Source organism: Aspergillus candidus, assembly GCF_002847045.1.
Source record: "Aspergillus candidus strain CBS 102.13 unplaced genomic scaffold BDW47scaffold_66, whole genome shotgun sequence".
Classification (NCBI taxonomy): Eukaryota; Fungi; Ascomycota; class Eurotiomycetes; order Eurotiales; family Aspergillaceae; genus Aspergillus; species Aspergillus candidus.
This window is the reverse complement of record NW_020194071.1, coordinates 70,742-84,594: the sequence shown is the minus strand read 5'-3', so window position 1 is coordinate 84,594 and position 13,853 is coordinate 70,742. Positions and strand designations below refer to the sequence as shown.

Sequence of the window (13,853 nt, the reverse complement as noted above, 5' to 3'; positions counted from 1 at the left end):
CGCCACTCCAGACTCCTCCAGACAATTAATTTAGCTTCAACAAACCCTGCAAGTCTCTCACCACAAACGAGCTATCCTAATCTCTTTTCTCATCTCCCCCTCTCCTGATCGGTATTGCTTCCTGACCAAAAACATGTAATACAAAAAGTCCAGGCAAAGGTTATATTACCTCCGCTATCCACTATCCACTTTTTTTCTTGCCTAGTCTTTCTCTTCTTTTCCCTTTTCCCCTTCTCCCACGATCGACAACTGACAACTTCAACTTCCCACTACCAACCATCCTTCTACTCCACCAGTACAACCCCCATTCCCTGCCCTTGGGGCCTTGCGGCCCCCGTCTCCGAGAACTACTAATATCCACATCAACTTTAACCTCAATCTGTCAACCCTCGGAGCCTCGTCCGAGTGCCCCATATGGACGACTAGTTTCACCCCGTGTCGTGACTACCGCAAATCCACTGAGGATGTCGATATCCTCTCTCTCTCATTTCGCCAATTCCTTCTCTCCTTTCGCCTCTCCCTACGTCACCAGGATGTCTCGTTCCCAGACGGTCGGCCTCGATACGCTGGCCGAGGGTTCGCAGTATGCCCTGGAGCAGCTGCAGCTGTCACGTGAGGCCGGTGGGGTCGCGCCGAATGACCCCACGGCGTCCTTACGATCCTCCTCCAAAGATCTGTCTCTGTATGGAGATGAGAATCAGGGTCAGAATGACCCCAACCTCCAGAACGCCCTTCGGGCCTCCCTGTCCGCCGGGAAATCGTCCACCCCACGAGATCCCTTGGCTGAGGCTCGCTCCGCTATTCGCAAGAACTCAGCCTCCGCCCCCGTGCGGAGGCGAATCAGTCGCGCCTGTGACCAGTGTAACCAGTTGCGTACCAAATGCGACGGTCAGAATCCATGTGCCCATTGTCTTGGTATGCATATCCCCCTAACTACATAACACCCCACGTGCGTTGTACTCATGATATTCCGAGCAGAGTTTGGATTAACCTGCGAATATGCGCGAGAACGGAAGAAGCGGGGGAAAGCGTCTAAGAAAGATCTCGCCGTCGCTGCGGGTACCATCGGCTCCGATCCCTCGAATGGCCAGACCCCTCCAGACCACTCGTCGCACGAGGGGCAGGGACGGTATGATCCGGCCTTCGACGTCGCCCGCACCCTCTCGGCACCCACGCAATCGCAATTGGCCCACGGGGACCTGTCCGGTCCGATGGTGGGTGTGCAGAATGCGCAGTCCCATTCGCAGGCACCCTTGGGACCTAGCATCGACGCTCTACAGCTGAACCACCTGTCCGCGATGAGCGACTCGAACCGTCCCCCCCTGTCCGTGCCCGATCTCCGATCACTCCAGATGCTGCAGTCGGCTAGCACCACCACGCGGTCCCCGCCCGCCAGTCAAGGGTTGAACCCCGGCTATCACGACGGCGCGTACGCGCTGGTGAACCCGCACGAATCGAATGCTACCTCCCTCCAGCAGTTCCGACTCGGCGGCCACGCCAGCGACCAGCACCAGCAGGCCCCGTTTATGGGCCTGTCGCCGCAGGGCCAATCCCCGAGTTGGCTCCCACTTCCATCCCCGTCCCCCGCCAACTTCCCCTCGTTCACCATGCCTCCCTTCCCCACGTTACGCTACCCCGTCCTACAGCCGGTCTTGCCACACATCGCGTCCATCATCCCCCAGTCCTTGGCCTGTGATCTGCTGGATGTCTATTTCTCCAGTTTTTCGCCCTCACACCTGTCGCCTCAGTCCCCCTACGTGGTGGCCTACATCTTCCGGAAGCAGTCCTTTCTGCACCCCACCGAACCGCGCGCCTGCAGCCCCGCCCTTTTGGCGAGCATGCTCTGGGTCGCCGCCCAGACTAGCGAGGCCGCGTTCCTGACCTCGCCTCCGTCCGCGCGGGGGCGGGTCTGCCAGAAACTGCTGGAGCTGACGGTCGGCCTGCTGCGCCCACTGATCCACGGGCCCGCCCCCGGGGAGGCATCGCCCAACTACGCCGCCAACATGGTCATCAACGGTGTGGCTCTCGGCGGCTTTGGGGTGTCGATGGATCAGCTAGGCGCCCAGAGCAGCGCCACGGCCGTCGTGGACGACGTCGCCACCTACGTGCACCTGGCCACCGTGGTCTCCGCCAGCGAGTACAAGTCCGCCAGCATGCGGTGGTGGACGGCCGCGTGGGCCCTCGCCCGCGAGCTGAAACTGGGTCGGGAGCTGCCGCCCAACTCGCCGCCCCCGCCGCCGGCGGATGGCGACCCGGACGGCGATCTCGACGCCAATGACCCGGCGAAGCGCAACCTGCCTTCGCTCTTGACCTCGGTCGGCGGCGGCGGCGGCGGCAGCGGCGGCGGCAATTCAGCCGTCACCGTGACCGAGGAGCGCCGTGAGGAGCGCCGGCGCCTTTGGTGGCTGCTCTTCGCCACAGACCGTCACCTGGCCCTCTGCTACAACCGGCCCCTCACACTCCTGGACACCGAGTGCTCGGGCTTGCTGCAGCCGATGAACGACGACCTGTGGCAAACGGGCGACTTCGCGGGCGCCAGCTACCGGTCGGTCGGCCCGCCGCTCGAGTGCTCGGGTCACAGCGTGTTCGGCTACTTCCTGCCGCTCATGACCATCCTCGGCGGGATCGTCGACCTGCACCAGGCCAAGGAGCACCCCCGGTTCGGATTGGGTTTCCGGACCAGCTCCGAGTGCGAGCGCCAGCTGCTGGAGATCACCCGGCAGCTAGACACCTACGGGCAGAGCCTGAAAGAGTTCGATGCCCGCTTCACCAGTAGCCTCGCCCTGGGCACCGTCGAGACTGAGGCCGCGCTGGAGGGCTCGCACCTCGACCATGTGAGCCCCGAAGGCCGGTCCGGGAGCCACCTGGGGTCCCGCGTGCACGAGTCCATCGTGCACACCAAGATGGTGGTCGCCTACGGGACGCACATCATGCACGTGCTGTACATACTCTTAGCCGGCAAGTGGGATCCCATCAACCTGCTGGAGGACCACGACCTTTGGATCTCGTCCGAGTCCTTCATCTCGGCCATGAGCCACGCCGTGGGCGCCGCCGAGGCAGCCGCCGACATTCTGGAATACGACCCGGATCTCAGTTTCATGCCGTTCTTCTTCGGCATCTACCTGCTGCAGGGCAGCTTTTTGCTGCTGTTGGCGGCCGACAAGCTGCAAGGGGGAGCCAGCCCCAGCGTCGTGCGCGCCTGCGAGACTATCGTCCGGGCTCACGAGGCATGCGTTGTGACATTGAATACCGAGTATCAGGTTCGTCTTCCTTTTTCTCCCCTGAATATAACCAAGTTACTGACCCTTCCCAGAGAACCTTCCGCAAGGTCATGCGGTCAGCGCTCGCGCAGGTGCGCGGACGCGTGCCGGAAGATTTCGGCGAGCAACAGCAGCGCAGGCGGGAAGTGCTGGCTCTCTACCGCTGGACGGGCGATGGCAGCGGACTCGCCCTGTGAGGCGAGCCGTGCGATTGGCGCTTGAAGATCTATATATGCCTACCTTACCTTACCTAGCGGGATACTGGCATTATGACGATGTGATGTGCATTGAACGACCCATTTTGATTGATCGACCGCGAGGGACTCTACAGCCTGGGGTTGGGGAGTTTTGCGGTGGACCGATTTTGACTTACCTCTCTTGATTTGATTTACCTTTTCTTCTAGCTTTCCTTGCTCGATTCATATCTTATTCTCATGGTCCTTTGGCCTGTGGCATCTTGGATTGTTCGCTGCGCGGTGCATTGGTAGCACCTATGTGGCTGTTGCCACTTTCTGTACATTATTTTCTTTTTGTATATGAATCGATACCCATTCTGATATTACACATCTCTCTTGACTCGTCTATCTATCTATTATCTGAACCGCCGTTTATTAATAATGCTCGAAGATGATTGATTGAGAGTGCTGACTCATCGGTCTCATGCCGTGACGCACTGGTTAATCTGTCACTTCCCTCCATTTCCTCTTCAACAGCAACCTGACTATTCCTGTCGTTCCTGTTCTCCATCCGAGAATCAGACCAGACCGTGACCGTAACACGACATGGGTTGACTCCATCCCACCAGCGTCAGTACCTACATAGTACACCATGACCACACTCCAACGACCCCTGCGATTCGCTTCCCCCCGCCTTCTAGCGCGGTCCTTCCCACCCCGTATACTCCCCTCGTACACTCCCAAGCGGTTCGTAGGCATCCCGCCAGCCTACCTCCTAGATGACTACATCCCGCGCTACCACATGCTCAGCTCGATCGACGCCGCAAAGAAGCGATCCCAGGCCTACGCGCACCTCCGCAACTGCAACCTGTGTCCCCGGCTCTGCGGGGTCAACCGGTACGAGACGACGGGGGTGTGTCTGATCGGGGCTGAGACGGCCAAGGTAAACGTCATTGCTCCTCATCGAGGCGAGGAACCTTGTCTTCAGGGGTTTCATGGGAGTGGGTCTGTGTTTTTTTCGGGGTGTAATTTGCGGTGTGTGTTTTGTCAGAATCATGTATGCTGTCTTCCCTCAACTAGTATTTTCTTTTGATTGATTGGTTGATTGCTTACTGGCCGTCAGGATATCTCGCATCAACGCAACGGGTTCGATTTGACACCAGAGGAACTAGCAGACTGGTACCTGAAGCTGCAGGACGTAGGCAACGTGCACAACATCAACCTCGTCACGCCCGAGCACGTAGTCCCGCAAGTGGCGCTCTCGATCCTAGCCGCGCGGGACATGGGTCTCAAGATCCCGATCGTCTACAACACGTCGTCGTTCGACTCGCTAGCGTCACTAGCGCTGCTAGACGGGCTAGTAGACATCTACCTAGCGGACTTCAAGGTATGGAAGAACAGCACGTCGAAGCGACTGCTCAAGGCAGAAAACTACACCGCGACAGCCATGGAGAGCGTCAAAGCCATGCAGCAGCAGGTCGGCGACCTGAGCTTCACGTCTGACGGCATCGCCAAGAAGGGCGTCCTGCTCCGCCACCTGGTCATGCCGGGGAAGGAAGACGAGGGCCGTGAGATCATGCGCTGGCTGGCTGAGAATGTCTCCAAGGATATGTACGTGCATATCATGGAGCAGTACCATCCGGATGCGCATGTAGGGAAGAAGAAAAAGCGCCGCACCTCGAATCAGGACGACCCTGGTGAGCAGTCTTCGCCCCCCTCAGACGTCCGCTACGCAGAGATCAACCGTGCCGTGCGCGACGACGAGCTCGGCTCCGTCCGAGACGCCGCCGTGGCAGCGGGGTTGTGGCGCTTCTGCGAAGCCAACGAGCACCAAAGCATGTTTCACCTATGATTACGACGACGTCATCATCACTCCGGCAGATCCGGGTGTTGGTTCTCGGCTGAACGGGCCCGTCCAGTGCTGGGGTGGTGGGGAATAGACAGGCTAGTCTCATCCGGTAGCTGGTCATCTCGCAGGATGCGAGCAGCGAGCCTGATCGACCGGGATATCGATCCTGCGTGGCCGCGTGGCGTACAGTGCGGGGGAGGTTTTTTTCTTCTTTAAGATCTATAGGGGCCCGTTCCTGGATCGTATTGGGGGGGGAAGGCAGGGCTAGATGTGCCGGATGGTCAGGGTCCATGGGGTGTTTAGGCTGAATGGCCGGGTATTCCTTGGTGTGTGTGCCTGACTGTCTGTGCTTGAGGACTTGCTGCCTTATGACGGCTAGGCTTGTTTAGTTCTGATTCGTTTCATAGTTCGTGATGTTGTGGGTGTTGTGGGTTCTGATGTGGGGATGTCGATGAGGGCTGTACATGTACATTGTACAGGGTATTTTCCGGAAGGATTGGTATAAGTTATCAAGGCGGATTGTTATAGACACGATATTTGATAGAATCTCATACCATTGATCATTTACACCACACCTATCTCAATTTTCTAGAATAGGTATAACTGCCCACCTCATTAACTGGGTTGATTCTTCCACAGGCTCAATCTGACATGCACCAATCCACTCCTATCTCGTCTTTTTGTAAAAGGAAAACATACTATTTCCTTAATCTCCACTAGGTTTCGAATCTGCAGCCACTCGAGTATTTAGAAAGGTATCAAATTGAGGAATTGTTCACCGGGTTCAATATTCACAATTATCACAAAAACAGAATAGAACTATACCACTCGGGTATAAAAAGAGATCATGATACTTGTGGCTTTGTGATTAACATGATGTTCAGTTGATAACCAGGGCTGAACAAACAGGACAAACTAATACAACAGCACAAACTAATACAACATCACAAACTAATCCAACATCACAAACTAATCCAACAGCACAAACTGACAAACTAAACAAACTAAGCAAATAGACAAACTAACACTGCAATACAAACAAGGTAAACAAGATAAACTAGACATACTGTACAAACAGACAAACAAGACAAACAAGCGACGACGTCACATCGAGCATCATCCCATCCGGACAGCCAACCATCGTCACCGCATGCGGCCATCTCCCCTCCGCTCCGGAATTCCACGGTACCTGGGTTGACAAAATGAATCCAGAACCTGGCATGGGCTGTCAGGTCACTGCCAGAGTATCCATCTCCCCCTCAGTGATCGTCCAATCAATCTCGGTCATGGTGGGGTGCTGTTTGCAAACTGACACAGTAGGCTCCTACCCATGGCAGCCACTCCAGGAACAACAAGCTTCCATGGGAATCCATCCACCTCGATCAGTGATGGTGATGTAGTGGTGATGGGAGTTCTTTGTTCCCATTGTGAAAACCATAGCTGACATACTTGATTTATTATCTTAGGGAGGGCCCAATCTCGTTCATCCTCTCCTCTGCAACTTCCTTGCAGGACCATACTTCTTGGTTAATTTTATTTTTTATATTTTTTAAAAATACGATTTACTTCACTGCATACGCTATATGTGACCTGTCCTCTACCTCCAGACTACTCTCCACATCCCCTTCGTGTTTAATACATTACCCCTCTTTCAACATTCCCGAGGAAAGCGTTCTTTGCTTTTTGCGGCGCTCTGATTGTTCCTATAAAGAGCGCGACTATATTCACATCCGGGCTGTCTTTTCTCGCCTGCGTTGTTACTTATTTAGAATTGACCCTTTCTATTGTAATTCGATCTGATTATTCAATTCTCAACCAAGATGTCGCCATTGGCGGTTCCGACAGGGACGGTCGAGATTGTGAATATCCATCAAAATGACGTGGGGTATTCCTTAGTGAACGATATCCGCAACGGTCTTAACCCCCCCGCCGGGTCCCCGCGTTCCATGCCCACCATGCTGCTGTACGACGCCCAAGGCCTGAAGCTGTTTGAGGAGATTACCTACCAGGACGAATACTACTTGACCAACGCCGAGATTGAGGTGTTGGAGACCCATGCCAAGAGGATCGTCGAATACATCCCCAACAAGGCACAGATACTTGAGCTAGGTAGTGGGTATGTCGATCTCCACAACTTATGGAAGCATCAATTCCATGGACTCAACCTCTCAAAGGACATGCTGACAGGCTAGAAACCTCCGGAAAATTGAGATCTTGCTACGGGAGCTGGAACGCGTAGGCAAAGACGTGGACTACTACGCCCTGGACCTCTCCCTGTCGGAACTCCAGCGCACGTTCGCCGAGGTCTCCGTGGACCGCTACCAACATGTTCGCTTGCACGGGCTACACGGAACTTACGACGATGCCTTGGAGTGGCTGGGGCCCCCGGAGTCCCGGTCTCGTCCCGCGGTCATCCTGTCGATGGGGTCGTCGTTGGGCAATTTCAGTCGTCCCGAGGCCGCGGGGTTTTTGGCGCAATTCGCAAAGCTGCTAGGCCCCGCCGACCACATGGCCATCGGTCTGGATTCGTGCGAGGACCCCGATCGAGTTTATAAAGCGTACAATGACACCAAGGGCGTGACGCGACAGTTCTACGAGAATGGGCTGGCGCATGCGAACGCCGTCCTCGGACACGAGGCCTTCAAGCCGGGAGAGTGGGACGTGGTGACGGAGTATGACCCTGTCGGGGGACGGCACCAGGCGTTTTACTCGCCCAAGAAGGACATGGTCATCGAGGGTGCTCATCTGCGCAAGGGCGAAAGGCTGGTCTTCGAGGAGGCGTTCAAGTATTCCGCGCAGCAGCGCGAAGATTTGTGGCGCAGTGCGAACTTGGTTTTGGGTACGGAGTTTGGGAATGGATCCGGCGAGTACCGTGAGTCCTCTCTTTCTTGACTAACGTCTATCCTACTAGTGACAGATATAGAGCCCCAGCTGACGGTACAGATATCCACCTCTTGTCATCCGCTGCGTTCCGCTTCCCGACCTCTGTGTCGGAGTATGCCCCCAGCGCTGTACCCACCCTGAAAGAGTGGGAGTCCCTGTGGACGGCATGGGATGTGGCGACCAAATCGATGGTACCCCGAGAGGAACTTCTGTCCAAACCGATCAAACTGCGAAACGCACTTATCTTCTACCTTGGGCACATTCCCACGTTTTTGGGTTGGTCTCCTTGAGCCTGACCCCCTCGCCCTCGCCAATGGTCATGGTGTGCGTGTGCTAATTGGCGGCAGACATCCACTTGACCCGTGCTCTCTCAGGGAAGCCCACCGAGCCCAGATCTTACCAGCAGATCTTTGAGCGGGGGATCGACCCCGACGTAGACAACCCGGAACAGTGCCATAAGCACAGTGAGATTCCCGACGAGTGGCCGCCGCTGGGTGAGATCCTGGACTACCAGAACCGCGTCCGGAGTCGCGTGAGGGCCGTCTGTCAACGGGACGACCTTGGGCAGAACCGGTCCTTGGGGGAGGCGCTGTGGATCGGGTTCGAGCATGAAGCCATGCATCTCGAAACATTCCTCTACATGCTGCTCCAGAGTGACAGAACGCTCGCCCCCGCTGGTGTCGAGCGGCCGGACTTTCAGCAGATATTCGACCACGCGCGGAAGCACGCCAAAGCGAACGAGTGGTTTACCGTTCCGGAACGGACGCTCGCCATTGGGCTTGACGATGACGGGAGCTCGGTTCCGCCAGTCTCATTCGGGTGGGACAATGAGAAGCCGGAGCGGACGGTCACCGTGGCGGCGTTTGAAGCGCGCGCGCAGCCCATCACCAACAGCGACTATTTCCAGTATCTGCAGGCTAATCCGCACCGCCGCCCGCCCGCGTCGTGGACCCTCGCCCATACGGATGGCCCGGATTCGATGTCCCGGTTCGCCGTCCGCACGCTGTTCGGGCCGGTTCCTCTGGATCTCGCGCAGGACTGGCCGTTGATCGCATCGTATGAGGAGCTTGACGGGTATGCGCAGTCAGTGAAGTGTCGGATTCCGACGATGGAGGAAGTCCGGAGTATTTACGTGCACGCGGCAGCATTGCAGACAGAGGGGAGGGGACATATCAATGGGACAGGAAATGGGGAAGTCAACGGAACGGGAATTAAGGAAGTCAACGGAAATGGATTCAAGGAAGTCAACGGGAATGGATTGAAGGAAGTCAACGGAAACGGAGTCCATGGGAATGGAAATAGCCATTCGAAGATCAACCCCACCCGACCTCGGTCGCCGGACCACCAGCCTGTTCAACCCATTTCGCGAGAGGGGCTGCCAGTGTACGTGGAACTCAACGGACACAACGTTGGATTCCAGCACTGGCACCCTACCCCGGTGATCGCGCAGGGCGATCGACTGGCGGGACAGGGGGATTTCGGAGGGGTGTGGGAGTGGACGAGCACGGCGTTGGCTGCGCATGAGGGATTCCGCGCGATGGAGATATATCCAGGATATACCTGTATTTTCCCTTTATCTTTTTTCGATCGATTGAGTACTGACGTGAACAGCGGACTTCTTCGACGGAAAGCACCACGTTGTCCTGGGTGGATCATGGGCGACGCACCCGCGGATCGCCGGACGGAGCACATTGTATGTATTCGCACTTCATACCCCAGTGTATACCAAAGCTAACAATTTAGCGTGAACTGGTACCAAACCAACTATCCTTACGCATGGGCCGGGGGACGATTAGTGCGGGACGTGTGATTAGACACCACACCTACCTAGATAGTCAACATCAAGTTTGACCAGAGCTATTTATCCATTCCCCGTTGTAGAAAGTAGATTGTAGCAGAGTACCGTGGGACTTCTTCCCACGAGAGTAGTGATCCACCATCGTCAACGTCTAATTGGGCTGAAAAACCATCCGCTGAGCCGTGCGGGACTTGAAAACAAGGGAAGTAAAGGGAACAAAAACGGGGTGGGATGAATTGACGTCATTGGCTTTTTTTAGTATAGTATAAGTGTCACCACCCTTAACCATACTCTCTCATTCATTCTACAAACCAACTCAATCAAGACCATTTAACCAACTCTCACCAATTGACACCATAGAAAAAACCAGTCTTCCGATCTAGATAAGAAAAAGAAAAGAAAGAAAAAAAAAGAAAGACCCATAATGTCTGTCGAAAACATAACGACCATCTCGCCCAAGAGCGGCCGTCCCGTCATGTCCCGCACAGGAATCACCTCCGAAGATCTCCACAAAGTAACCACCGACGCACAGACCGCCTTCCAAAGCTACCACACCTCGACGAACCTGCACGCGCGCCAGCAGATCGTGGCGCGGGCGCTCGATCTGCTGATGCAGCGCAAGGAGGAGCTCGCGTACGAGATCACGGAGCAGATGGGGCGGCCGATCGCGTACAGCGGGGTCGAGATCATGACTGCTGTGAAGCGCGGGCGGTACTTGAATGAGATCAGTGGGGGGGTCTTGGGGGGTGATGGGGGGGTTGTTTTTGATAATACTGATGAGAAGGATAAGGAGAGGGCGAGTAGGGAGAAGGAGGGGGAGGAGGGGGAGGATGGGGTGAGGAAGGTCATTAAGAAGAGGGCTGTTGGGGTGGTGTTGGTTGTTTTTGGGTGGAATGTTTGTTCTCCCTTCTCTTTTTTTCACTTTTTTTTTGATCTTTTTTTTACATGGATTGGGTTGATAATAATATGTGCAGTACCCCTACCTCGTCCTCATCAACAGCCTCATCCCCGCCCTGCTCGCGGGCAACGCAGTCATCATGAAGCCCTCGCCGCAAACTCCCACAGTCGTGGAGCAGATAGTCGGGGCATTCGCCGAAGCCGGACTCCCGCAGAACGTGCTCCAATACGCCCACTGCGGAAACCCCAAGCTCCTCGAAGACCTAATGCGGTCCCCGCAGGTGAACCACATCTGCTTCACGGGTTCCGTCGCCGGCGGTCTGGCCGTACAGCAGGCAGCCTCGGAGCGAATCGTCGACGTGGGGCTCGAACTCGGCGGCAAAGACGCCGCATACGTCCGCCCCGACGTGAACGTCGCGTGGGCCGCAGCGGAGATCGTCGACGGGGCGATCTTCAACAGCGGGCAGAGCTGCTGCGCGATCGAGCGGGTGTACGTGCACAAGGACATCCGGGAGCAGTTCATCGCGGAGGTGAAGCGCGTGCTGAGCAACTACCGGGTGGGCGACCCGTTCGAGAAAGACACGCAGATCGGGCCGGTTGTGTCGTCGCGCGCGAAGGAGGTCATTCAGCGGCAGATTGACGAGGCTGTTAAGGCGGGTGCGCTGGACGAGACGCCTGATGATAATGACAGTTTCAAGAATATGCCGCCGGAGGGGAACTTTGTGCGCCCGACGCTGCTGACGGGCGTGACGCATGAGATGGCTGTCATGAGGGAGGAGACGTTTGGGCCGGTAATTCCTGTTATGGGGGTTGATGGGGATGAGGAGGCTATTGAGTTGATCAATGATAGTGAGTTTGGGTTGTCGGCGAGCGTGTGGACGAAGGATGTTGCCGGTGCGGAGAAGTTGATCGAGAGGATCGAGGCCGGGACGGTGTTTATCAATCGGGCGGATTATCCTGCGCCGGTGAGTTCCCTTGTTCTTCTGATATACGCTCTTTATAGGATGAAGCTAATGATGCAGGATCTGGCATGGACGGGATGGAAGAACTCTGGACGAGGCGTCACGCTGAGTCAGTTTGGATTTGACCAGTTTGTGAAGCTGCAGAGTTATCATATTCGCGAGTGTCCTGAGACTTGATATTAATAATTATATTATCTTATCTTATTGTCTGTTTCATATTATGAGGTGTGCAGTCAAGGCGTCGAATGACGGGGCAGATGTACATGATGGATGGGATGAGACGATGCGTTGGCAGGGACGCCGCCGTGTACGCAACCAGATGAGTAATCTCTATATATATCTTTCTATATAAGAAATAAATAGAATAAAATAGAATAAAGTAGAGTGAGATCCATGAATAAGAAATGAACAAGAATGATTGTCCATACCAAGGAGGAAGAATGTATTTGGCAAACAAGGCGGCCAGCCCAGCAACATTCCGATATCCCATTCCCCCTTCAGTCTAGGTACATGTCATACAGCTCGGCTTTTTTAGAAGGGAGGGATTAGCATACTACGTAAGATGATAAACTAGAATAAAGTATATTAGAATAAATAGAACAAAATATAAAAAATATCTGTATGAAAAAATAGATGGAGAACAACACCATCATGCAAGGGACAGCCACTCAGTACTCTTCTGCATTTGTGGGTCTAGACTATGCCACTTTATGTAGGGGGTTCTACAAACATACTTACATACTTGTCAGTGGTGAGTTGGCTTCTTATCTGAGGCGAATGTTCATAATTCTATGAAGAATGGGAAATGTTGCTGGTTTCTGGTTCATCTTTTCCATTCTTTTTCTATTCCTCTTTTGTTTCGTCTTCTCTTCTTGACTTGACTTGAGTTTCGAGTAGGTAGGTGAATTCCGTTTATAGTAGATGGTAGATGTAAAGTATAGTTAGGATAGGTTAAGTGCTGTAACAGCAATATCCATAGGGCATGACACGTCTGACGCTGCTTCGCCTCGCTTGGCGTGTCCAGACCATGTCAGGTACAGTTGGACAAGAATTCAGGCACCTGCATGGAATCTTCGCAGGGGTGCGTTAGTGGCCTGCCAACTCTTGAAATTAGCTGACGTAGTCAATCATATACGGAGTACAATTCTCTGTATACCATCTTACTATCCCAAGTTGTACGGAGCACTCCGTGGAGGAATACCGTTGTACAATACCGTTGTAGATCCCCATATGAGAGGTTCGACACACTCTCCCCAAAAAGATGATCAAACCAGGGGCGTCCGTCTGACCCGCTAGGGGGGCACAGAAATATCCAGAATGTGTCACATAACGTGGTCGCCGTCCCTTACGCAGCGAACCAGACCATAGAGGGAGGGAGCCTCAGGGGGGGAGCCGCAGAGACAGGCTGTCTTTTTCGTTCCTTTGCGTGCCACGGAATCCAGCCGAGCCAGCCCAGTTGCCCTGCATTGCACGGGTCAGAGAAAGCCGTTGCTCAATAATGTAGTCCTTGAATTAGTTATCAAGGAGTACGTAGACTCCGGAAGAGAAAAGGAAGAGAGTGGCTGACCTGCAGGTCGGTATATATCCTTGCAGACTCCTCGACGTCAAACCCGTCTGATTCTCTCTCTTCTTTGTTTCTTTCTCTTCCCATCCTCCAACCAGTGCGTCAATGCCATAGAGCGGTCGCCAGTCCTTCTTTTGACATTCATTCCTTCTTGCTCTTTTTGTCCTTTTTTGCTTTTCTTTTTCTGCATTTGATTTCTTTCTTTTCCCCCTTTGGGATCGGTGGTTTCATTCGTTGACCGCCTCTCAAGCTTCTGCTTCACTTTATTATCTATTATATTGTTTTTTTAATACCTCTCGTCTCACCCCATTCGAGTGCTTCGTGGCCCGCTTGGTTCTCCTCGTCTTCTGGTTTCGGTCCTGGTTGTATATAGACCGAACAGAGACACTCCACACACTCCTTCGGACCGGCGGTTCTGCATCGTTTCATCAACATTTATCGGTTTATAATCTCAACCTCGTTTC

At 54.5% G+C, this 13,853-nt stretch overlaps 4 protein-coding genes across 4 annotated transcripts; all 4 read left to right on the top strand.

The window, feature by feature from the left end:
• Nucleotides 1–49: 49 nt before the first annotated feature.
• xlnR (putative C6 transcription factor) lies at nucleotides 50–3,796 on the top strand. The gene is made up of 3 exons (XM_024818072.1): nucleotides 50–915; nucleotides 979–3,260; nucleotides 3,314–3,796. The coding sequence occupies exons 1-3, from the start codon at nucleotides 465–467 to the stop codon at nucleotides 3,455–3,457; spliced, it is 2,877 nt and encodes a 958-aa protein (XP_024668305.1). The 5' UTR covers nucleotides 50–464; the 3' UTR covers nucleotides 3,458–3,796.
• Nucleotides 3,797–3,986: 190 nt separating this feature from the next.
• BDW47DRAFT_79448 (putative pyruvate formate lyase activating enzyme) lies at nucleotides 3,987–5,851 on the top strand. The gene is made up of 2 exons (XM_024819874.1): nucleotides 3,987–4,493; nucleotides 4,560–5,851. The coding sequence occupies exons 1-2, from the start codon at nucleotides 4,089–4,091 to the stop codon at nucleotides 5,286–5,288; spliced, it is 1,134 nt and encodes a 377-aa protein (XP_024668304.1). The 5' UTR covers nucleotides 3,987–4,088; the 3' UTR covers nucleotides 5,289–5,851.
• Nucleotides 5,852–6,395: 544 nt separating this feature from the next.
• BDW47DRAFT_112517 (DUF323 domain protein) lies at nucleotides 6,396–10,115 on the top strand. Its single transcript, XM_024814184.1, has 7 exons — nucleotides 6,396–6,601; nucleotides 6,752–7,401; nucleotides 7,478–8,157; nucleotides 8,229–8,444; nucleotides 8,516–9,730; nucleotides 9,780–9,861; nucleotides 9,912–10,115. Exons 2-7 carry the CDS (start codon nucleotides 7,106–7,108, stop codon nucleotides 9,976–9,978), a joined length of 2,556 nt encoding a protein of 851 aa, XP_024668303.1. The 5' UTR covers nucleotides 6,396–6,601; nucleotides 6,752–7,105; the 3' UTR covers nucleotides 9,979–10,115.
• Nucleotides 10,116–10,390: 275 nt separating this feature from the next.
• On the top strand, nucleotides 10,391–12,002 carry BDW47DRAFT_129193 (aldehyde dehydrogenase family protein; the record flags this gene model as incomplete). The annotated part of the gene is made up of 3 exons (XM_024816957.1): nucleotides 10,391–10,861; nucleotides 10,941–11,828; nucleotides 11,886–12,002. 3 exons carry the CDS (start codon nucleotides 10,391–10,393, stop codon nucleotides 12,000–12,002), a joined length of 1,476 nt encoding a protein of 491 aa, XP_024668302.1.
• Between the last annotated feature and the right edge of the window lie 1,851 nt (nucleotides 12,003–13,853).

Bases quoted from the DNA above. Each gene is read 5' to 3' on its own strand.
- xlnR (XM_024818072.1), top strand. From the start codon at position 465: ATGTCGATATCCTCTCTCTCTCATTTCGCCAATTCCTTCTCTCCTTTC. The intron at 916-978 runs GTATGCATATCC...TATTCCGAGCAG, and splicing joins TCCATGTGCCCATTGTCTTG to AGTTTGGATTAACCTGCGAA. The intron at 3,261-3,313 runs GTTCGTCTTCCT...GACCCTTCCCAG, and splicing joins CATTGAATACCGAGTATCAG to AGAACCTTCCGCAAGGTCAT.
- BDW47DRAFT_79448 (XM_024819874.1), top strand. From the start codon at position 4,089: ATGACCACACTCCAACGACCCCTGCGATTCGCTTCCCCCCGCCTTCTA. The intron at 4,494-4,559 runs GTATGCTGTCTT...ACTGGCCGTCAG, and splicing joins GTGTGTTTTGTCAGAATCAT to GATATCTCGCATCAACGCAA.
- BDW47DRAFT_112517 (XM_024814184.1), top strand. From the start codon at position 7,106: ATGTCGCCATTGGCGGTTCCGACAGGGACGGTCGAGATTGTGAATATC. The intron at 7,402-7,477 runs GTATGTCGATCT...CTGACAGGCTAG, and splicing joins ATACTTGAGCTAGGTAGTGG to AAACCTCCGGAAAATTGAGA. The intron at 9,731-9,779 runs GTATTTTCCCTT...TGACGTGAACAG, and splicing joins GATATATCCAGGATATACCT to CGGACTTCTTCGACGGAAAG.